Below are 25975 nucleotides of genomic sequence, written 5' to 3' on the forward strand. Positions count from 1 at the left end.
ATTAGTCATTTTGAGAATCCAGGTGTCATTCTGCCCACCTAGTCAATAGCAACTATTCACATGAGATGGTGTACTTCCGTATAGGCCTTCTAGTACAAATCCCACTCCACTCTTAGGGGGAATAAAAAAACCACACACAAAAAACAGATCTCTCTAAGTTCAAATTCTCGCTTAACTTTCCTCTGTAGTTATAACCGGAGATGATACACTATTTCATTTTATGTATGTCCTAAGTAAGGCTGTGTGAATAATTGATTTCTCAGTTCAGCAGATCGAACTGAATTTAAAATAACTGCTCTTGCTGAAGCTCTCAAAATTTCATTTTGACATGGCACGTTCCATTTCAGAGTCTGGTAATAAAAGCAGTGAAACGATGGCCAGATTTGCAAAACGGAGAGGAGAAAGGAGTTCCCTTTTATACAAAAGCTCAGATTGTCCCCCTTCTCTTCTCTCATGTCTGTGACTCTTTACAAGATAGCTAAACCAATGCAACAGCTGCCTAACAGTGAAAGGAGCTACCATGACCTCCCTCCCTGTGCTCCCACAGTGACATGCAAGTGGCAGTGAAGAAAGAGGGACTGACCTTTCTGGCAGCGCTACCTATTAGGTCAGCTCAGATGCATCATAAAACTGTACTCTCCGTGATCAAACACTGCATTCAAAGAGGACATTCCCCAACAGAAGAGACCAAAGGAGACTTACCTTAGAAGCGAGCATTTAAGACCACTTTCTGAACTCAAGCCTCCCACCACTCAAATCTAGTCTTCAGTTAATTCAAGCAGAAGATCTGAAGCAAGGTGGGACATTTTATTTAATTATCTTTCATAAAATGGCACAACATCAACAGAAGAAATAGAGTGCCTGGGCAAGAAAAGCCTGCAGTAAGCATTGTCCTGAGATGCAAGAGGTATGATTTACAGTCTCCTCAGTCAGTGCTGAATCAGGTTTCCCACATCCTGGGCTGTACTCTAATCAGTATGCTTTTGGATAAAAGGGGAAAGGATATATCATTTTCCCTGTTTTGTGACTCTAAACTCAGTATTTTTCCCAGATGAAATTATTCAGCTTTTTTGCAAGTAGTGAGAAATGTCACTTTTAAGAAATCTTCCTGTTTGCCAAAAACATTCCCTGAATTGTCAGGTACTCATAACATCCTGCATATTAAGCATCATTCCTGTCCGGCATTTCACTTGCAGATGACAGGTGTCTACATCTATAGCAATGAGAATGCTACAAACAGAGATCTCATGCTTTCAGGACACACTGCATTATCCAGGAGGGAATGATGAGGAAGGGAAAAACTGCAGCTGTTAAACTGGCAAAAATATCAGCTTTCATATAGAGGAGGAAGGAGGACCATGATAAAACTGGAACATCAGAACAGTAATTGAAAACTTACTGCTTCTGGCCAGATGCTAAGCAAGGTGACAATGCTCAGAGCTGCCAAGGCAGCTGAAAAACCGCAACTCTAAGTGAAGATGTGAGAACACTCGTTTTTAAACTTGCTCATGGAGCTTTGGAGTCCCCCACAATTTCTTAAATCTATCTTTGCCTTTAAATAAATAAAAACAATAAAAAATTAAAAAGAGAAAGCATATTTCATGAAAGGATTGCTGAACACCTCTACAAATGAAATACCCACTGGACTCGGTAAAAATACCTATATCTTATACCAAACACCTCATACTCTTGTATTTGACCCTTTTTGTGAGGTAGTAACTTTATTCCCCAGATAATATTTCTTTTCCTCATGAGACTAAGTGATTCACCCAAGGTCACAAACAGTCTACATCTTCCTACATCCGATTATGCCTTAAGTGTGCTGGTTAGCAGTTTTCAAATTTAAAAGTGAAGCATGCCAGAAGAAACCCAGAACTAGGAGGTGCAGCCTTTCCACGAGGCAAGACACTGATGGTAGCTCACGAACGGTCTCTAGCAGTAGGAGCCAGAAGCATCTTACATATGATTTTTTAAGGGGACTTAAGTCCCACATTGCAGCCCTGCCACATCTCATCAAAATCTGCCTGAATGCCATGAGATCTGATCTCTACAGTACATCACATGTCCGCCAAACACAATGATGTAATGAAAAATTTGCAATTAATATAGATCCTTTTCCAGTACTGTGTATAGAAACAAAATGTCAATTTTTAATGAGTAATAACAATTGCAAAGTTAAAACTAGGAACTCTTCTAAACTCATTCCAGGTTTTTATTTGTGATGCTCAAGTTGATTAGCTAGGCCCTAACTGTAATGTTCAGGATAACAAAGACTGTGTTTTTCCCTTTTAAATTGCTACTTCTGCTTAATTTTTAAGAAAAACTTCTTTAATAGTCTACCCTGTAGCTTATGAACAGTTGCGACAAGTACTATCAGGTTTTGCAAAATTAGACATTGAATTTCTTCATAGTTTACTGTAACTTTTAGTACCACAGTTAAAAATAGCTCTCCCATGAGCTTTCAGTCCAGATGAGAGCCTGAGATAATCATCCTCAACATCTAAATCATTACAGTAAAAACAAAATAACCTGACTGAGCAGAAGCAAAGTCACATTTTAATCTTCATGAATAACATTTCTCACTTGCATGCAAACTCCTGCATATATATTGAAGGCCACTGGAATACAGCTAGTTAATTAGAGATGCTGGTAAAACTAAGAAACTCTCAAAAAGTAAGGAAAAGAGCCATCTCTAAAGCCTCTCTTTCCACATGAGGGATTTTAAATCACCTCCCTTGCTTTCTTTATAATCCTTCCTGTTCCCTTCTCTGCGCCACCCCCACCTACATACAATCACTATGGAAAATAAGCTCATTATAGTGCAGCATGGGTAAGCTATTGCCAGTCAGAAATGAATCAATTGATGTAAAGCTTTGTATTAGTGCCTGCCATTTGCATCACAAGGAAAGCGTGATGGCATTCCCTGCAGACAGTAACTTACACCCAGCATCAGCATATGACACAATGTTGGATCAATGTTTAACAAGAGATCCAAGACGACCAGATTTGTCTTGATGAGTTTATGCTACCAGAACAAATGTTGTTTTTCCTTCTCTTCCAGGTCATTTTGCCAGGATGCCCTGTTACACTTACTAGGGTTAATATTATACTACATTCTTATATTTCTAGGTTATACAAAAAATGTGATTGAAAACTCTGTAACCATAAATGAAAAACTAATCAATATCTATGCATCTCTCTTCTCTCCAGTAAGCGTTAGCAGATTTACCCCCAATTCTGAATAATTTTAGCTGCGTCTCTTCAGATATTACTGACAAGTAGCCCCTTTCCCATTTGCCTTCATATTTAATTTCATCAAAGAATTTGGACATGACTCAGCTGAAGTCAATAGAAGGACACAATGGATAGGATTTCATCCTAAGTTTGTAATATGAGATTTGTGTTGCCATGACAGAGATTTATGCAGTAATAAAATTGTACTATTATTAAGCATTCTACAGTGTATCAGTAGCAGGGATTACACAAATCATCCTACATGGGGAAATTGCAAAGACAGCTACACGCACATTTCTAGATGTTAATCATTTCAATACAATTTATAATCCTTTTAAATAAATGATGCCTATCTCACTTATTTATTCTGCCTCCATGGGATGCTTTACGTAAATAGAGAGAAATCTGGACATTCACTACCTAACAAATTGCAACTTCTGTATTCACGTATCTATGTATCTTACGTAACAAACACCAGGAACGGGGAGAGGGGAAAGTTATTCACTTTTGAGTAAGACTGAAAATTAAATAAGTGAGTTCTTCTTATTAAAGCTACTTTCTTTGTACAAAAATGTTTAAAATGTTCTAACAGATTTTGTGTATTTATACTTACATCCCAAAGAGTTCCAAGGAGGTTCACAAATCATGTTTTCAGTACATCTTTGCATACCACATCCCATCTAAAATATATGCTATTTGACTTGGTAAAGCCAAACGGCACAAATATAGAGAGAGATGTCAGACCATTAAAAAAAAATGTCTGTAAGGCTTATTTAATAGACATCGTAGCATCGTGTCCTTAAAATCTACCCCATGTACAGCCTTATGTCAATAAACTCAAGTAATTCATTGGACTCTCATCAACCAAAATATGCAGAATCAGGCCCAAATTTCTTATAGATGCTCATATTTGAGTGAAATTTGTCTGTGAGACAAATTCCATTCCATAAACATGATTATTTGGAAAGCTTAGTTTTCTGTCCGTCATCCTCATTTGTTCTGCTTTTACAGCAGAAAGCCAGCAGTCCTGCCCCATAAGTAACCTTAATTTGTTAGGCTGTACAAACAAAAGAGAAATTCACATTTCAGTGAGAGAATAGATCATAACCTCTTTCTTCTATAAATTTATTTCAAGATACAGAGGAAAAAAAATTCAAATGATTGCCTTGAGCATTCGCCAAATCCAAGTTCAGAAAGTGATTTTTGTGACAGGGTTGACCATTATGATAAGATCAAAGCATATTTTGCCACTATCTAGAATTAGCAAAGACAGATTGTAATCCAGGAAGGGACAAGTGTACGGGGAAAGGGAGATCATATTTAAAATTCCTTCCATTCCACTGGAACTGCTACTCAGCCTTTAGAAAGCGTTGAGCCTCTGGAAGATGGTTCAAACTAAGATTCCCAAAGGGATTAAGAAAAATGGGAGGGGAGCCAGCAGACTGAAGAAAAGCTTTACGTACCAAACATTCTCTTCTATAATTCACAAGGCATGAAATTGCCTCATATATTATTTGGCTTTGGTCCAGAACAAGTCTGATTTGCCAATTCCAGAGCAAAACAAATCAATGTATACAAAAATGACATATGTAATTTATTTCATGGACCTTAGGATTAAAATACTTAATTGCTTTCTTAGGAAAGCACATTAAATGCCATTTTAGTGAGCCTTTCATTTTCAGGCAGATTAAGTAATTCACCCCTCTTCCCAGAGCCCTGTATAACATATCATATACTCTCCTTCCTACTTTATGTTTCAAGTCATGCGCACAGTCCCGCGTGCCCTCTAATTCCCATACAAATTCAATATACAGAAAGCACAAAGTAACAGACACTGCAAGCATCTTCATCACATCACTTTGGCTGACCGTAGTGCACCACCACTACAGTAAGTCAATTCAATTAATTTATAAAGCAACACACCATTATTCAGACTGAATTCCTCTCCTATGTATGATTAGCTTTTTAACATGATTACTGTACTTTTAGGGATTGATTCTACCATCAACATATCAGGGAGGAAATAACACCAAGGAAAGCAATGAAGAGAAAATATGCTACTTAGTGACTTAACTGTGATGCTTGACAACCAAGCAATGCCATCTTTGTAACACTTCAAAAAGATGGTATTATCATCTATTCTAAATGCAATCCTGTTCTGTGTTAAAATGGGTTCCTACTCTGAAAAAATTACATGAGATTTCATATTTATTGTTTCTAGTTGCCAAAGCATGTTTTGTTTATTTTACAAGCCGAAAGATTGATTTTTACTGCTAACCTTACAAACTCTAGAGTTATGGCAAAGCCATTTCTGGACCTTATATGATCATTATAAATATTAAATAATTATTTTTAAAAAAACATAAATTCTATACATATATCCTTATAAAACAAATGTCTAGCAAAAGTCTACTTTCTTAAAAAAAAATTCAATGACAGTTATTACTATGGGCAAAACATCTTCCCTACAGAAGTTAAATATGTTAGATCTTCTCTTTCAAAGATATTATGTTTATAATAGAATAAAATTCTTAACTTGAAAGTCCAAGATCAGAATAAGATTAACCTTACAGAAAGATGTTAAAAAGAAAAAAAAAAAATACTCATAACTCTTCCTTTGCATTTTGCTTAGTGTGCAGGGTGTAAATGCAATTATTTGTAGAATAGACCTTCACGTTATTCTAGACATAAGGTGTTATTGTCAATGTAAATAAACTGTTAACACATACACATCAACCATCATATTTGCTATGGCATAGAAATCAATATATGCACTATACTGTGAAGGACCTTAGTTCAACCAGTGAGGACAGACACTCCAAACATTTCTGTAACATTTTGGCTCAACATGTGGGTAAAACTAGCAAAGTAAGATATATTATGTATTGCTATATAGCTGCAAGGACAAAGGTACAGCTCAGAAAAGCATTCTATACAGCAGAGCAAATTGTCCTCAGTTATATATAGACCAGCATGCAAAATAACTCCAAAGATCAGGACTGTCTGAACTGTGGCAGGCTAGCAGCCTGCAGTCCACTGAAAAAAGTCAATATATTCAAAAGATATTCAAAATAATAATAATAATAATAATATTTTTAATCAAATTTCAGGATGACAAGGTTACAATACAATGGGTATGCCAAGCCACAGGAGCTTGCAAGAGAGAATCTGTTCCCCTCTTTCCTCATGTGAAAAGGAGAAGCGTTGCAGTTTTCCTGAAGATAAAAAGAATAGTCCTTTAGCCAACCAGTTTAAGAGAATACCCCACAAGGTACTAGAAGAAACCTACAGGCCATTCTCATTGCAAAACTAACAAGGATATATTTTCACAATTCCTACCCTCTGGCAATATGACAGAGAACAATTGCAAACAAGTAACCTTAACTAGACTGATCTGTTTGGAATTAAGTCATGTTAACTGTGTTCTGCTAAGGAATATTTGCATGATCAATACAATTCAATGGCAGTGTGACGGGTTGCTCTTCCCTAATAGTCTTGTGACAAGCGACAACCAACTGAACAGTTTCGAGAACTTCTAGCTAGTCCTCAGATTAAATTCAGTTTGGGACTTTGGGTTGTTAGATCACATTCTCTCCACAGTATCATCTCAAGGGGGGGGGGGGGGGGGAATAAATCAAAACAGAAAGCAAAAAATTGTTCTTACCTGCTACTTCAAATTCAAAGGAATAAAAAACCCCTGAGATTTAGGAGGATTAGGGTTGCAAAACTGGAAACGGTTGGCATCAATGACACAATTATAGGTGGTAGAAAAGCTGAAAATATTCATGAAAATGTAACAAAGTAAAAATAAAAACTACTAGCTGGAGTTATAACTGTCAAAAGAAAAAAAAAATGTGACAATGTTATGCTTGATAACTCTCAGTTCGTTGGATTCTTTACCTCCTGAGTTCTGTCTCTTTCAACCGCCACCCCTTCCCATCAGCTCCTCTTCTTGACCTTACAATCCATGAATAAAACACAGTTTCAGTCTCGCGCCCTGTCATCCATTCATCACTCTGCTAAGTCCCCTTGCTGGCTCTGGTCCCAATTTATGCATAATAATATTCTGTACACGTTTAACAGAGTAGCAATTTATAAATAGTTTTTATTATACAAGGCAGGCTTGATGCTCAAACAGGAAGCCAGGGATACTAGCTCTTACTTTTCTATTCTGCTGTTCCTCTCAGTTTCTCATACCTAGCTATCCCTCAAAGAGGAATGCAAATACTGATTTGTAACTATCTTTTCACTTTGATGAACCCACTTCTTCAATAGTGGATAATATCCTCTTTTCATATGTGAAATATTAGAAACAGGAAGAGACTAGACAGCTATCCACAGACTGAACCATAAATCAGCCACAGTTCCACTACTTGATATGTCCGAGGCATAGATTCCCACTGCACATTACAGAATGTGGGAACCCACCTCCTTTGTTACAACATTATTTTGCTTAGGAATACTCTAGAGATCTGAGAAACAACTCTAAACACAACAGAGCAGATATGCTCGTGTGACAGACTGAACTGAAGCAGGGCCACTGAAATAGCAGTGCCAAGGATCAAGGTATAGAATTCAGGACTAGAAACCACTACTCGATAGCGGTAGCTGGCAGCCTTCTTGCATCAATCTATTAGGGCTTCTTGCCAAAGCCAGTCTAAGCCTTCTAAACCTTCTGCAGATCTGAGAAGAATGAACAAAACGCCTTTTGCTAAGCAGCCATCATTGAGGAGAACGGTGAATGCAGTGACATGCTGGAACTGGTGGCTCCAATGGAGGAGAACTCTAGGTCATGGTACGAGAAGAGAGACCATACAGCCTCAAGGGTCTACTGAGTAGGTGTCACAAGCTAGTAATTCCCTTCCCCTTGAGCAGTGTTATGCAGATGTAATGCCCTTAAAATATTGGTAAGTGTGGAAATAAAGAAGCCAAGTGGGGAAAGAAGTTATGTGCAAATGGCTCTCCTTGATAAGTTCTTTCTAACAGCTCTTAACAATAGCAACCTGTTTGTCTCCTGATTTAGTTCATTCTCTGGCCTACCAGTTCTTTGTGCAGGCATTGCTGTATTAGAGACAAGCTTCCCCATAGCAAAACCACCTGACTGTCATGCTTTATAAACTTAATCCAAAACTGAGGTTCTGTAGTGAAATTATCATATAAGTAAATTGTAGGGAAAGCTGATAAAGAGATATAAGAACTCAAAACCCCTGCTACTCAATTACCACTCTCAATGCTATATAAGAATATTAAATAAAATTATTATTTCTGAGCACTTTAAAACCAGTTTGCTAAAACACCCACTGATATGAACACTTGACACTGCACTTAAGTATTTAAATCTTTTTAAAGTTCAAAACTCACCCTCTCCCCCTCCAAGGTATATGATCTGACACACTGCCAGGAGGGAAAGCTCTGTAGAGCTCTAATAGCACAGAAACCCATTTGCAATTGCTCTTTTCACTTGTCCTCTACAAATCAGTCAAGGATCCAAGCTCCTGAAGAAATATTGCTCAATGGGACTCTGGTATTACCACAGTTAGTCAGGAGCAAGACTGCAGATGGAATTAATTCCCAAAGACTAAGGATCTTCAGAGCTCCCCATTGCAGAAATGGATCAAGAGAAGACATGAGAAGAAATTTTAAGAGCCTCAAAAAGCTACATGCTCAGCAGTGTGCTGAGCCTGCCTCCTCCCAGGGCTAGCTGGTGGGGAGAGCTGATGATGCTCCACAGTGCCTTAGGCCGCACCCTCTGTTGCACTGCCTTTGATTTGCGCTTTCCTCTCTTCAGCGTGTGTAGCTAGAACATCACTGCAGAGCAATGCAGAGAGCACTAGAGATGGCTCACCAGCATCAAAGGAGTGCTCTCAACAATGCACGTCACATGGGGAAGTAGCAGGAGAGAAGGCTACTATGAGCAAATTTTCCCACAGTGAATTTTAAATTTGTTCTTCAACAGAGCAGGAAAAGAGAAGAGTGGCAGGGACAAGGTCAAAAATCATCAGGTTCCATTCAATCCTAGAATTCTCACTAATGTTCTTATTTAGAAGGCAATAATCTACTGCTTTGAAAAAAAGTAACTATTTGTGCTATTAGTTTAGGTGGAAATCAGAAGGAGGAGTCTATCAATCAGAGGAACAGCATTCTGAAAGCATCTCCAAACCAAATAACGGGGGACAAAAACAACCAATCTAATTATTTTGAAGAGGAAATTTGATTAATTTGAATACATTATACATTATTACTGTGACAGAAAGAACTGGACTCAGCAACTCTTTTCTAATCAATTCCAAACTGAGGTTAGACTGCTTTAGATGTGCAACTCTTTCCCATCAAGAAGTGACACCAGCAAAAAAGGCACATTCAGGATATTATCATACAATCCTAAATATCCTCGAAGTTTCATTCCAATTCCAATGTGATTTGGGAACCTAAGGGTACACAATGAACGTGCTAATGTGTTCACAGTATACCATACTTACCGGAGTTTTGAAAATGCTTCATACAGTAATCACCTACCAGGAGCACAAGTCTGTTGACATTTCAATTTCTTTTTTGTGATTTCTAATTTTTTTAGGACACGTTAAAGATATGTACGTTTATTATCGGTCTGTTCTACCAAGTTACTCACTGACATTGCGTCTAGTAGAATAAACATTTGTTACAACCCAGTAACAGCTTCTGAAGAGCAGAACATCTTAAACACTTGACAAATACCAACGAAATTAAGCCTCATTACGTAGAGTTAGTAATTTTTGCTCATTTTGTAGATGATGCCATTTAATTTCTTAAAGAGGTAGAATATTTTGGGAAAACTAACTTGTCAATAGTAGGATTAAACTAAAATGTGGAAAACTCAAAACTGTTGCAATTGTTCTATCCAGAAATCTCTGTGCACCTGATAAGGGTTATCATCCTAAACACGTACATGCTGTACCTCTGTTCCAGTAAGCAGAAAAGCAATAGTTGAGACAAATTCCTTCCTTAAGTCCCATTACTTGAACAGAGTGCAAAGTGCAGCAATTACATTCAAATAGGATGAATGCCATAATTATGACTTCAGAAGCAAGTGGAAATATTTTGAAAAGCAGTAGTTCAGCTAAAGCCATATTTAAAAATACAGATTGTTACAATTTACCTACTACAAAATACACAGTCTTAGTTGATTAAAAAGAGCCAATACTTCTATTTTTAATTGTTTATGGCTAATGCATGCTCTTCTCATAGTAGTGGTATACAATCGCCTATCAAATACAATACTATTAATACCTGCTACTATAAAGACATGAAACTTCTCTCTGAATCAAGGAGCAGCTAGAGCCCAATGTTTTACGGGACACTTCATTTTTCCCAAGTCATGCAAAGCTGAGGTGTTTTGTAATTGTGGTATATATCAATGATTAATACAGACTTTAAACATAACAGAGAACAAGCAATGAATCCTTCCCAGGTAATAAAATATATTTTTCTCTTGTGCTATTTGAAAAAGGAATTTAAACATCTATTCCTTAGCTTTAAAAACAATCAGAGAAAAAAAAAGAAAAGCAGTTACTACAGACTAAAGACTGATGGGAAGACTAGTGATCTATAAATGAAAGGCCTTCCTTAAAATAAAACAAACAAACAAAACCCAGAAAATTACATAGCATGCTGAAAGTGCTGGCAGGAGGATAATACTTAATCTTCACAAGTTTGGGGTGAGGGGGAGGAGAAAGTCACAAGTGGCCAAAGTGATTCTCAGCTAACCTGGTATTTCTGAGTGCGAGACCAACAACTGGTGTTTTGGATTTGATTTGTTTTAAAATTATTTCACTGTGCACTCAAATGAAACTTCGTGACAGCCATAATTCTAAGTGCTAGCAAAAAAATCCATGACAAAGATAACCTGCCTCTTGGAGTAGGAAGGACAACATATTTCAATAATTTGCCACAAGAAATTCTACAAAAATAAGATAAACCTCATTCCAAAAAGTTTAGGATCTAACAGCCTTCTTATAATTCTGCGTGTTTGGAATTGGCCAAGACGGTAACTCTTCTGTTTAAGCCAAAGTAAAAAACTAGTCACAGAAATCCTTCTCCCAGCATGTAGACTTCAATTTCAGTTCATGCCCTGTAAGAGGTATACTGAAATTTGTGACTAGGAACAAGACTTAAGAAGATGGAGCAGATGATGGAATGAGTGTGAAGAAAAAAAGGAGATATACAAATATGTTGTTTATTCTCTTCTTCAAAGAGATGTACAAAAGTTTGAGAGAAACACTGAAGAAAGGTTAGCCAGTGGCTGGGCAAGAATAACTAAACATAATGTTCGATAGACCAAGGAAGCAGAGTGAAGGATTTTGCAAGAGATAAGGGGACAGGAAGGTAGGTGTAAGAATACAGGGCACCACAGATTATGCTTTTGCAATTGAGAGGACAGTTTGCATTACAAAAATAAAAATGAAGCGCTTTCAGAAAGCAATGAGAGCCTATGCGTTAGAAGAAAAAATGAAGCACAATTAAACAACTAGAACAAACAAATGTAAAACCACACAAAACCCCAAGAATCTTAATTAGAGAACTGACCCACAGTCCTACTTTCTTCCACATATTCAGCCAACGAGCCGCAGAGAATTCCAGCAGCCAGAATTAACAGTGACATTTTAAGTCAATCAGAATCTATTTTACTCTTCCTCCCACAACACAAATGAAGAGTAGTGCTTATGAAATTCCACTCCTATTATAAATTGACAAATACAATCCTGCATTTCTCCCTCCCAGCAAAATCTGCCTTTTAACGAACTCAAACTATTCTGAAATACCCCACAGTCACAACATGACAAAACATCAGTCTCTCCTGCACTGCTCTCCTTCCAATTACCTTGATGTAGTGGACCGAGATAATATAATCACTACTGCATTTTACAGTTTTACATAAAATCACATTAAAAACTTACAATTTTACTCATAGACTTTAATGCAGTATGATTATTTAGTTCCCATTTTATCAAGTGCTTCTGACTAAGGATGGACTTCAAATTCATTATAGCAAAGTAACTTGCTTAAAAAGAAAATAATAACAAAAATCCATAGCTACTGGTCTCAAGTGCTGTCTTCTCCAAAGTGACAAGAAGATGCATTATAAGCAGAAATTAGCAAATGTTTACACAATTAAAAAAAAAAAAAGATTGTATTTGGGACTAAGATACAAATTTAATTTGTGTATATTGTTATCTAGAAAAAAAAAAAAGGGGGAAATATTCTTACTCCTTTCCTTTTAAATGAGTTTCTCCAGAAAGGCTAGAGAAACTTTTCTCCATAGTTATGATGTGCTAGAAAAAAAGCCCCTTGTGTCTCTCAGTCAGGAGGGACAAGGAAATAATCCTGTATTTATTTCAAGTAAAAGAAATAGGTGTAATGTTTACCAAGCAGCAAAGAGAGAGGGGAGGAAAAAAAAAAAAAGGGGGTGGGAGGGGAAGAACAGTGCTTTGCTATGAGCCATCTCTTCTCACAAGTTAAGCAGGATGTGATCAGCTCAAACCAGGTTATGCAGTAGCCCCCTCTCCTCTAGCTGTGCTATAAGGAAGGAAGGCAGGCAGGGGTTTCCACATTTAAGCTGAGCTGAGAGGAGGCAGGTTAGCCATCTGCAAGTGCCAGCAATTCCATGGCACATGTGTGTCTGCTTGACAAATTCCATTGTGAGTAAAAGCATTTTTCTCATAGTTTCTCGGTTGCGCATAAATCTGTCCTTCCATCCCTGAAAAGCTACGCACTCCTCCAAGAACACTCGGTGATTTGCTTAGCCTGAAGGTCAACTGACACGACACATCTATTAGCAAGCTCTCCAAAATTTGAGAATTCACACTGGAATCTGCTGGGGTTAAAGGCACTAAATAAATGCAGTATGTCAGCCTCAAAATCCAACGTGTTTTCTATGCTTAGCTTTTTTCCAACACAACTTCAGTACAAACTGAATGACAGAAGTTTTACAGGTATCACTCCTTAAGAATAAACAGATTTTCTAGCCATTTTGTGAATAAATCCAGACTTATACTTCCATCCTTGGCTTCCACCGTCATCAAGACGTACACTTCAATGGACAGTCTTCCAAACTGCTTTCTAGAGCTTGCCTTCATTTAAATATCAAGCATCAATGCCCCTAAGAGGGCTTCTCCTGCCTTTTCCTCAGGGACCCACTCAGCTTTTAATACTAAAGAACTGGATCTAAGGTATCTCACCTACTACCTTGTCAAGCTGACTATTCCATAGCTCTCTGCTGGACCTGAAAACCTGACTTTCCATCGTACCACAATAAATAGTGGCAACTATTTATCATAAAATAATTATTTTATCATAGTGGAAAAAGCAGGCAAACCTCGATCTCATATACAAAGCTAAGATCTGATTCTGATCTCATGTAAACTCTAACAAGTAAACATTGCTTCCATAATCAAAGTTATTCTCAATTAAAACACAAATATGCTGTACTCTGCCACAGTGGCATCACTAGTTCTGATTTCCAAACTGAAGTCAAATAGTTAAGAAGTTCATCACCAAAAAGCTACAGAAATATTGTATTAACTACAACCTCATCAGGAAAGATCACTCCTATATGTGATTTGTATTCTAATGAACAATGTGATTTGTATTCTAATGAAGACACAATATTAACTGCAATTCAACAGTTCCAAGACCAAATGAAGACACACGTCATAGAAAATCATTTCAGAAATATACAATAGACATCTTAGCCATGGTTTACAATTTTTAATTACTTGTAGCAGATAATTATAGTATATACACTTTCAGAAAGTCTTGTCATCCCGGTTTCTATAAGATAGACTGCGTACAACTATTTCTAGCCCATATATTTTCTTCAAGGTATTTGCAAAGGAATTCAGACAGGAACACCCATTTACTGAAAGCAGTTATTTCAGAATCTATAGATCAAAAGAAGTTAAGTTTTGCAGTTGTGTTATAATAGATAGCTTTGCCTATAGTGATCTTTTAAAAGCTCCTTATTTCTTCTAAATTACTGCTAAGAGAATCAAATTTCAGTGACGAGAATAAGGATTAATGACAAGTGAGTTTAACGCCATTCTTGCCATCAGTTTCCTAAGATTAAAAGACTCCTGCAGAAACACAGACCATTTTGAAGCATCTGTAAAGTGCATTTTCCTTTGTCTTCTATGTCTTGACTGCATGCTCTTGCATGAGAGCTCCACTGACAAGGAAGATCTTTTTATCAAATATTATCCAATCCACTGCTATCATAAACACTAAATAAGAACCCTGCTTCCCAGCAGCAGTAAGTCTGCTCATTTGAGCCAACTGAAGAATTTAGAAATTAAAATCTATGCTCCGTCAAGACTAAGAAATTGTTGGTATGGAAAGAAGTGAAAACTACAGGGAAAAGAATTCTAGTTCTTGTTAAACAGCACCAATTTATTCCTCCTCAGAAGTTCCTGAATACCTAGAAAAAGACTGAGATCATAAAAGCCAGTTTCAGAATAAGCATAATAAAATGTGCTGTTCTAAATACTTTTCACTACTACTGCTACAAATAACATGAATTGCTATAGCTTTTCATAAAAATACTACACAAATACCTACAGATTTGTCTACATAGAGCAGTCAGTGAGTTTGTTTCAGCCATGACAAAAAAAAAAACAAAAAATAATTACACACATAAGCTGGTCCACTCCATTTTCAAAACTGTCCTTATCTTTACCTCTCAGAAGAATATGAAAGCACAGGAAATAATGGAAGAAGGTACATTCACACTCTAGCTTAATTCACAGTGTCTTTGCCGCACAGACAAACTTGTATATGTTTCCTTCCCTTTATTACAGTCATCTTTGCTTAGAAGAAAGTGCTTCATCCTCAACCTGAGATGTAACTTTGGAGGTGAGCTTTGAAAGACCACAGCATTACCTAGGAATAGTTTATTAGCTTCAGGTTTTGGCATTATCTTCTTCAGGATCCACTTCTGACTCACAGATAAGGCCTAAAACAGTAACTGCATTGACAATGCGGGGCAGGGGGGGGAGGCAAGAAAGAATATATGCAGCTACGAGTCTGACCTTTGCAAAGTCAACTCCTTTCCTAATCTGCCTCAATATACAGTTCAAATTCAGTAACAGACAGATGAAAAAACTTTCTCCCATGATAACCTGTTCCTCTGGTTCTAGACAGCTCAATTCCCTTCTCCACCCCTTTTATTTCCTTTATTCACCTGAGGAAAATTATTGCTGATAAGTATTTTGGACAGGAAAGTATCAACCTCTAATACTTAATGACCAATTACCTCATTCCTACCCTCCTTTATTTTGTAGGAAGTATTTCTCAAATTCATTTGAACAATTTTTGGTTTTCTTTTTACTGAACACCTGGCTGGGTAAGAAAGGTCTCAATAACAACATTACAGCAAAAAGATGGATTGTCTGATAGGTCCAAGAGCAGTTAAGCATCTATAAAAAACAAAACAAAAAATTCTGAACTTTTAAATTTTTGCACAGCAAGATCCCGTATGTTGCAAATCTTAAGTAGCATTTTCACAAATTGTACCTTCAGTGATTAGGAGGGAGAGAAACCAGCCAGCCAAAGACAGAAAAAAGTCAATGGATGAGTTGTATATATATTTCCACCTGCTGGCAGAATGTGTTTACACAGCAGCAATATGCTCTTACAGTGGCTTAAGTCTGGAATAAATCCAATAAATCAGTGTAGTTGTCTTAGTTCAAAAAAGAACGACCAAGCAGCATTTATCCTACAGTCTCACTGGCAAACAGATTACTATGGAAAGTCTACTATGATAAGGCTGTATAACTCCAGATCTGAGGCCCTAATATTAGTCAAACTGATGAATAATACATTTTTTTTTTAATTGATGACTGAGCGTTACCAACACACATAGCAGTTTCCTAAAAGCATATGTAATAAGCGTAAACTCCTAACACGGAAACAATTTACGATGGTGTTAATCAGATCCAACTCTCAGCAAAATAAGTATTTTTCAGTCAATGCTTATTTGAAGTCAATAGGTACTGTAAGTCAGGACCCACAGGAATGAGATGGTGTTACCACATACCACTGAGTCACTGAGGAAACCAACAATTCTCTTTCCCTCAGAACTGATTATAACCAAGCATGATAAAGTCAATACTGCAGTTGTAAGAGACCCTTTCCAAAGCACCACAGTCATGTCAAAAAAACCAGCTGTCTGTAAATAGAGAGGGTGGATTAACCTCTGATCTCTATTACATCAACAAGGAGAGTATTTCCAACTACAGAAACTGTACTCCCAATCTCACTTGGAGGTTTTTCCACACTGCACACTCAAGGCTTTCATCTGATACCACTTTGAACACTTCTGATTCATAATCTGTGATCAGTGGGTTTTATCAAGCATATTCCACGCAAGTTCAATACCTAAGTCCCAAACAGTAAAGTGAGTTAACACAACTCATGGAACGGGAAACACTCTTTGAGTCATCTTTGCTGCAGGACTGTTCAACAGACATGAAAAGACTAGTTTACTAGTTTGCAAACACCCACATAGTAGGCTCTTTTCACAAAATCCTGGTTGAAATGTTTAAGTCTTTGCTTTCTCTCCTCTCTCTGACCTTGATCACGTGTGACAAAGCTGTTTTCAAACATCCTTTTCCAAAATCAGCTTTGTGAAAAAGCATACTTCTTGAAAGATATATTAACTGCATTAACAAACGTTGGAAAGCATCTAGCCTTTGTGCCCTGCCCTGTAAACACCCAGAGATCCACGTGCAACTACCAAACCAAGCCCAGACTTCCTCTGAAAAAGCCGAAAACATTATCTTTGTCAACTAACAAAGTATTAAATCTTTATGCCAAAATAACATGCTATATACGTATGCAGTAAAACTTGAAAAAAATTAACAAATATTTTCACAAATATCTAGCACTCAGAGAAGAAATTCTCAACCCCAGAAGTGCTTATCCACTATAGTAGTATGAACTCAATCTTCTGTCTTGCAGCTCATTGAGATTACTATCAATTCTGATCCTTTACAGCTAGCTTAAGGAGAGAAAACCTTCAGAAAAGTAAAAAGAATTTACTATACAAATGGACTACAATTTAATTAGAAGGAGGAACATGCTGAAGATAATTTCAGTGGAAGAATATTCTAATGATCATTTTAATGGGATAAACAGGCCCTCACATCCCTAAACAGAAGTGAGTAAGGCCCATCTTTGCAAGAGTACATAACAGCTCCAAGAAAGTTTCCCTTTCTATTGATGTGAGCAATGCTAAAGCTCCAACAATTACTGGAATTTTGGCCACAGAGGAGAGGAGGAACAAACAATGCTTTTAGCTTCCGAGACATACCAGGGCTTATTTCCCTTTTGTTCCTGAAGGCACTGTTTCAGGGAAACACAATCCCTGCCAGAACCCTCATGGGACAATGCATCTCCTCCACAGGGCTTCCAGCGTGACCTTGCAGCATAGAGGGAAAATTCAGTTCTAAATCTTAAAGACAAAGCTTACAGTTAAAGTTTAAAACAGGCTCTTAAAATACCTACATATACACCTATATAGCAATGTCAGGAACACAAAACTCTAATAAAGCAAACTTATCAGCTTTTAAAAGGAAGATGATTTAACTTGCACAAGGAAAAAAACTCTAGCAGAACTCTTACTGATGATCAACAGGTTTCTAGTGCTAAGATGGCAAGTAAGTTTTGGATCACTGCCCTGGGAATGTCCCCATTCAAGCCAATGGCACCATTTTAGACACCATATATAGCTTTAAGGCAGGGGTAGGGGAGAAGAAAGCAATACTTAATGAATAAATGTTTAACATATAAAGCTTTTTCCAAAGAGTGTTTTGAAAGTATTTACAAAGGGAGGATAAAACTGGAATTACAACACATCAGGAAAACAGCAAAGGCAAATAAAATTGCTTGTCCTCTTTCATAAAGTATATTTAAGACTTGAAAGAAGAAACAGCAATTAAAAACAGTCACCATGTATTGGTGCAGCAGTTGCAAAATGGCTGCACTTGCATTACATCTATACCAGTTTTTGCCATTAAAAGTTAATTGAAGAAGATATGTCGTAAGAGGGGCATAATAAGGAGCAGGTATTTTTCAAGTGAGGTATTTCTAGGATAATGCTTTGTATTTATTGGCTAATTCTTTTCATTGTGCAAGTTTCCTTTATCTGCTTAGAAATGGCTTTAATGGATCTAAATAAAAGGAGCAAATTCATCTAACATTTATGCCTTGCAGATTCTATTATACGTTGCTGTAAGAAATGTAAATCAATAGATTGAGTCTTAAAGTTTTATTCACTGTAGTTTTAATAGACCATGCCAATATTACTCCAGTATTTCCAGAGATGTCTCCAGGAGTGCTGAATGAATACTAAGGCGGCCTACCACGACTCTTGCTATGGAGTGCAGACTAAATGCTAAACTCTCAATCTCCCAATTGGATCCACATGAGGAAATTCAATATGGCTTCAGGGAATATGCCAGCAACGATCTCAGAGAAGTTAAACTGTATGTTTCTATCCTTATAAGCCTATCCAAATACATAAAGAAATCTCCTTGTAACTTTTAGCCAGTTTACTTCATAGAGCTTTAAGTATACAACAGTCTTATTACTTGTTTAGGAAACTAAAACTGTTAATTAGAACAGTTGTCTAGAAAAAAAGACTGGAGAACTGAAAAGGGTTTTGTTTGTTTTTTCAATTTAGAATAATAGAAAGACATTAAAAAATGATAAATAAAATGACTGGTTAATAATCCCTATCATATCGATGATAGGAAAGTGGCAGTGTATTGAGCAGAAAGGTGTGCCAGGCAGGAAACAGATTTCATTCACAGAATTAGTTCGGAATATAGTACAAGCTTCAGAGCAGTTAATTCTTTTATTCCATTTGCAAAATGGCAGGAAAAAAAAAAGTAACCCTCTATATAAACTTGCTAAGTCCTAATCATTAATACTTCTTCAGTGAAATGACAGCCTCATAATGGTATTGACAGACATACAAGGTAATATTCTCAGTAATGTTTATATTATGAGCTGTCTTTTGCTTCATAAACTTGTCAATGATTTTATGGCAGAACAGTAATTCTTTCATTAAAGATGAGTAATGAACTTATGATCACTATGATCTTGATAGACACAAAATTATATCATCAACAGTTACTTCCTATAAAACACCAGCAAATGGAAGAACCCAGAACTACTCAAAGTATTGAAAGTCACCTTGGCTCAGTTCAAATGTTAGGTGTAAAACATATCTTTTATACCCAGATATGGCTTCTGCCTTTCTGAGTGGTGAAATAACCCTATGCACTATTATTTGCAGACATAGTTCAATCTCGTTTCTATTTTGGTCAATCGGTAGTAAAACTCACATTTTGATCTTGTTAAGGATCAGCAGTTACGTGTTTGTTTTCAATATTAATGTGTGCAATAAGCGTACCTTAGCATGTTTCCACACACATATACTGTCTACAGATTATCAGTCTTCCGGGTCCAGAAAAGCACACAAATTTTGAATGCTGGCCTGTTTTAGATAAAACAAGTTCTTGGAACCATGAAGTAAACTAGAAAACAAATCTGAAGGTGCATTATTAAGTAACAGACTCCAACTAGGCAAAAGTCCACTTCTAAGACTAGCTTTACCCAGAAAATTCAATAAAACCTTATTTGAGACAGATATTTTGGCAAGATATTTTGCTAATTAGCAGGTCAAATGTACCATTTAAAGAAAGCAATTAACTATTCCCTACTAAAAAAGCCTATCTGTATTGATCATCAATATTCCAGTGGTTTCTGATACTCCCTAAAAGTTAAATATAATTATTAAACCCTACCTGATCAAACCATAAAATAATATTTGTAGTAATACAACCCATCTTCTTTTATCCCGTAAGTATCCACACAGTGAACTGGAGGAAACAAAATGGCCACAGCCTGCCGTCTATTTTGCCATTGCTGCAGAATGTCAGGCTTGCTTTTGCTACCACCACCATTATTAGGAGGAGATCTAAGCATATAGGGGAATAGCCTCCAACAGGTCCTCAGGGCCTCATACTCTTTTACTACTCCAAGGACTGTAAGCCCAGCTCTTCATGGAATCTTCCCTAACCCCAGGTCTCCACATCGGGTTTAATGTTTTCTCCTTTTGGTAAAGGTGCATAATAATCATTAACACTGAGATAGTGCCCTGGAAAAATCAAAATCCATTGAAATGTTGTCTACAGATACATTTCTCAAATCATTGCAACATCTTATTTTCAGATATATTTTCTTACAAGCGTCAGACATGAAAAGCCTACCACTAGCTTTACGTCTGTAGTAACTCCTTTGTTTTTATGAACTACTGCTGGCTGTGCTTTGACAGATTTCACAGAACTCTGGTTCTATTTCAAAAGATTGTAAAAAGCCTCATTCACAGCAACTTGAGTCATGTTGCTCCCCGCATTGACAAGAGCTGGATGACAGCCTTGGAATTCCCCTCTCCTGTCCGATTCTCTGGGTCACAGCCATGGCATTTCACAGCCTTAAGTGCTGAGCCATACATAACTGTAGGAGGAGGCACACTTGAATATTCAGTCATTCTTTCCACATAGATACAGTGGCTTGCAATCCAGGCCTTGTACAAGTTAATAGGCATTCAACTCTTCAGCTGAACAGACCACCTAATCATCAGTAAACTCTGCCAGGTCATAAACAGCACCAAAGCAAATTCTCCAGGCTTTCAAACAAGTTAAAATTTTTAATTAAGAATGATAAAGTGATTCTATGAGACTATCACAAATATATGAAATTAAATCCACACATATTGTATCTAAGTATCCAATGGCCCTTCTTAAAAACCACTCAACACCACCAAAAGCACTAGAGTTCTGTGGATGATAGTGAAGGCAAAATTGAGTCTCATCAGCAAGTTTGGGAGGCTTGTGTGACCATAACAAGATAATCATGTAGTGGTAAAATCCTCAGGCGTACGATACACAGAGTAAGTCATCCAACTTGGCTTGGAAGTCACACAGTGCAGGGATAAGGGTACAAGTTTAAATTCTGGATAAATTGGTGTCAGATAAATAATCTCTTCCAAATTCTTTAAAAATAATTCCCAAGATCCACACATGAAAATTACCAATTCCTGTCTACATATAATGTATACTAAATGGGGGGAGGGGATTCCTTTCTAAAATTACTTATCTCAGACTTGCTTATACTGCAAATCTTTATAAACCAATATGCTATCTTTGGGTCAATATATCTTGCACTGCCCAGATGTGATGAACAATTTGACATGCGCAAGACTTCATTTTATAATAAACTTAACAGACAGTTTTCAAAAAGTACACTTATTAACAAGAAACATCAGGCACATTAATTAGTAGGAGTTTGATTAATCTAGAGAGCAATCCATCAGTTAAACAAGATTAATATACAGTTTTTGGTTGTTCCAGGAAAGATGGTAGAAACCCCAAATAAGCAGACGTTAATCTAAGAGCAATGAATAAGAGGGGAAAGGAGGAAAGGTTTATGAGGGCAAATATGTTTATAACAAACAGATATTGTGGATGGCCAGAAGGTCTGAAATCTAGCAACCCAGAAAACTTTTCAAATCAAGTCAATTCTGTTTTGCACATTACAATCAAAACTGACCATTTAAATCACACAACTGTAGTACTGGTAAAATCTATATAGTATTAATTTCTGAAAAGTCAGGTTTTTTTAATCTTTCAGAAATCATTTCTGGGCAAATATTAGCAAAAAACATGTATGCCAAATTTATTTGTAACAGCCTCTTCCTTTCCTAAAGGAAAAAAAAGCAAACTCTGAAAGTTATTATGTAGTGAATATATTATCTTACTTTTTGGAATATTCATTTTTGAAAAAATATTGCTAATTTTTCTTAAATGGCATCCACGAAACTCCCACTGATTAATATTATGTTTTAAAGATTAAAGAGTTGAAGTAATTTAATATATTGTTTTGAAAACTTTAGATCTATTCATGAAAACGCATGTTTTTCTCTTCAGTTTAGATCTATTTGGATGATCAGTAATATCTGTGATTGTAGAAGTTAGGCCATGTCTGCAATTACTCCAGGAAGCATTCATCACCTGCAACTCTCCTTCTAGCTATTAAGGAGGCACTTGGTGCGTGCAGACTGACCTCTGCATGCAATATAATAAAACACATTGATTTATAAGCAAAAGAATTTTAGATAACCAATCTTTATGGTGCAATGACTTTTGAAGTTGTACGTATGGAAAAAAGGTCAACATGCATAACAGAAGTGTTTAAAACTTCTTTCTCCTACTCAGGAAACATTTTCTTTCATAACCAAGTGCTACAATACTTACTTAGGTTTCCACGTAGGTCTAGCTATAGCAGACTAATATAGTTGTTTTTGAAAGAAGAGGAAAAGCCTTCGCATTTATATAATATGACGTTACTCCCACTGAAAGCCACAGAAATTCTATTAGTGACCTCAGTGGGAGTAAGAGCAGGTCCAAATGGTTCCAGCTTTCCAGACTTTCCACCAAGATGTCAATGGTTTGAGAAAAATACAATCCTATTTTATCATTATGAGCTATCAACCAATAACCAATCAAAATGAACCTGAAATTATTTTATAAGCAAGCAGTCTGAGCCAATGAATGCACTTATAAAGAAACTAACCAACATACTCCAGGGGCTGACAAGCAATAAATTGAAAGCACCATCATTCTGAAAATATATGGCTCTTCTGATTAAAGGTGACATATTCTTTAAAGCAAGTTTAGAGTGCACCTCACTCCTGAAACAAACAGAAAAAAAACAACCAAACTAACAAAAAAGAAATCAGTCTTAGTCATGAGCTCTACAAAAAATAACTTTGGTAATGATCCCACAATTACTACTCTTCTTTCAGCGAAGATGGAGCAGGAACATTTTTGAAGTTGTACATTCCCTTAGTTCACAGATATGCCACAGAATAATAATAGGTTGTTCATGTATCCGCACACAGCCTCTAACTTGGTTGCCAATGGCTATAGACCCAGCTACTTTCTCCTAATTTTGAACATGTATTGAGGCTGTTGGGTAAGAGAAAACTCTTTCTAGTTCTTGTCACTTTATTCCCATTCACTCCTGCAGTTATTTTCCTGTGTTGTAAATAATACAAATTTCACCTGAGGATGACTGTTAGAGTGAAAATTCTCCTAAGAACACTTCCACCTCATATATACTGTTTAGAAATTAAGAAGCAGTTAATTGCAGTTTTGCTTATACTGTGGTAACTATATTCCTCCCCTTCATTCAAAATCCCATTTTCTCTGAAAAAACAGTCAGAAAGAGAATATTAAAATAAATTTTTTCATTTTAAAAGTACAACTGTCTTCTAGTTTCAGTCATTTTTGACTATCTTTTGAAGTATGTTCCTTTGTTCCAAGGCACTAATGTAGATGGCTTTTCCTTGTGTAAGGAAACTTCTGTCTTTTCTCAGGAATGGCTGCCCAGGTCATCAGAATTCATACAAATTCATAAATTGCTTAGTCTTTGCCTGTGCTGACTGCACTGCTACGACAAGGGCCCTTCACTTAGAAAAGGCAAAGCAGCAGAAGGGTAAAATGCTTCAGAAAGCCATACCTCCCATCTCACAAGTAGATAACCGTTGAGTTTATGCCTTTGTTACATTCACGTGCCACAGACAATCACAATGCCTAGATTCCTAGCTGAATCACGCTCTTTCAGAGCTCTAATACGCAGTCAATACTTTGACTCTAGAACTCACAAACCTCTGCCTGTTCAGGTAGGAATACTGTTGTAGTCACGGGTAGCGTCCCCCATTCTGCATAGGTAGATCAGAGAACAACCTCAAGTGAAGTCTGATGGCACAACTGAACACAGAACTGAGTGGCTGAGAGCAAACATTAGGGTTTGGGGAGCAAGTTCACCTCTTGTCTAAAAGCAGGACAGCAGCAGAAAAAAACATTTTGAACATTCTGAACACCAATTTATGAAGTTTTAGAGACTTTATTATTACAGTTATATGCTATATAACTATTATACATTTTGATTATATGGGCATTTGTTTTTGTACAGTATTTTGCTATTCCAAGTAGACTAATTCACACTCTTGCACATCTTACCGTTTGAGAAAAAGGCCGCTAAAGACTATTACTAGAAAATAATCAATTTAGTCTTTCATCACTTTATTATTGGCTAAAGAAGGACAGTAAAGAGCAAGGAGGAGTAAATTAGTAACCATTTTGCTTTCTATGTTTCATAGACATGAAAATGTATAGGTAATTTTTAAAAAGTTGCATGTAATGAAATTTTGACAGCTCTCACCACCTTTTCAGGCAAGTTGTTAGTCCTCTTCCCTTGTTCATAAAGCAGAGCTCAAACATACGAATATGCCTGAAAAAACATAAGAGACAGATCAAACTCTGAATAGAAACTTTGTCAGTACTGTGACTAATAGCTTATTGACCTGAATAACAGAACATCTCTGTGTACAGTTTCTTAGCCCAAACACTTGACAAAACTGCAGTACTATCCCTCATGCAGAACAGGAAAGACAAGACTTTCACTGGCCGCCAGAGTTATTGCTTTTTGAAACAAAAGTTCACAGCAGAGATTTCTTATTTAGTTTGAATGCTCCTGGTGTGTGCACATGCTTCTACGGAACTCTCTGGATCACAAAAATAAGTTAAAAAAAAAAAAAACAACAATCTTTTCTATACTAACAAGATGCAAAATAATTAAGATGTTCCTCCTCGTTATCTCTTTTCTTAAACATAGTTATTCTGGATCATACGCTTTATTTCAATAACCTAGCACTTGTTGACACATTCATGTAGCACTCTTACAAGTAAACTGAGAAGCAAGACAATGATTCTTAATAGCCAGAATCCACCATTTTGTAGAGCGTTCGAAGAGCCCTGTATTAGCCACAAAGTAATTAATTTTGTGCATAAAAATAAAACTGTTTGCATTAAAAAAAACGTAAAAGCAGCATACGAGCATTCACTGTATTTGCCAAAAATCTTAAAAATTGAGAAGTATTTAACTCAATGGTATTAATTAGCCAAATCATTTAAGGGCTATTTACCACAGGAAAGAAGATAAATTAATCCTTCTGATACAAAATTACTGAACGTACCACAAGGAAACCACTGCCGAATAGTCACGTTATCTTCATAACTGACAAATGCTACAATAACAAAATGCTACAAGAAAGGTATCAGTAAACATCACAACATCACATTTTCTGGAATCACATGTATGTAATTAAACATAGTGTTTCAAGGAACATGCTTTGTTTTCAATTCCAATTTTGCCATCAATGTAAAGGAGATGAAGCTATGGTTCAGTGTAACTACTATAAGCCTGTAAATTTTTTGTTTGTTTGTTTGTTTAAGAAAAGAGATATACTTACAGAAATTATAGGGAAACTGGTAATTTTTCAAATCAAGTCATTACACTTCTTAAATTTTTCTTGCAAAGCAGACAAAACAATAATACAGAATGTTCATTTCCAGAGAGCACAAACACTGTCTTCGCAAAGTCTTGATAAACTTTTCTTTTTTTAAAAAAAAAAAAGACTAAAGATCATAATTTTTCAACTATTCTACTTATCTTTGTTTCCAAGCTACAAATATATCTGATTCCATATCTATGCTGCAAGTTGGAAGTTTATCTTCATCTAATCTAGAATACTGCCGAGCTAGCAGGATTTGTGTTACAAGAAAAAGGAGAAGTTTTA

The 25975-nt window shown here is 36.5% G+C and overlaps 1 protein-coding gene across 18 annotated transcripts in view; it reads right to left on the reverse strand.

Moving 5' to 3' along the window:
* Positions 1 to 25975, reverse strand: part of ARVCF (ARVCF delta catenin family member) — a 305859-nt gene that overhangs the window by 256612 nt on the left and 23272 nt on the right. For 15 of the 18 annotated variants that reach the window (XM_068911528.1, XM_068911536.1, XM_068911526.1 and 12 more), the window contains one exon: positions 24562 to 24627. Coding sequence is in view for 4 of the 18 variants with exons in the window: in XM_009666718.2 (XP_009665013.2) it covers positions 24562 to 24617 (56 nt within the window). In the remaining 14 variants the exon portion in view is untranslated. Of the gene's footprint in view, positions 1 to 24558; positions 24630 to 25975 lie in introns of those variants that run through there. The other 3 variants (XM_068911520.1, XM_009666723.2, XM_068911521.1) reach the window with 3 other exon arrangements.

This window comes from Struthio camelus, chromosome 17, assembly GCF_040807025.1.
Source record: "Struthio camelus isolate bStrCam1 chromosome 17, bStrCam1.hap1, whole genome shotgun sequence".
Classification (NCBI taxonomy): domain Eukaryota; kingdom Metazoa; phylum Chordata; class Aves; order Struthioniformes; family Struthionidae; genus Struthio; species Struthio camelus.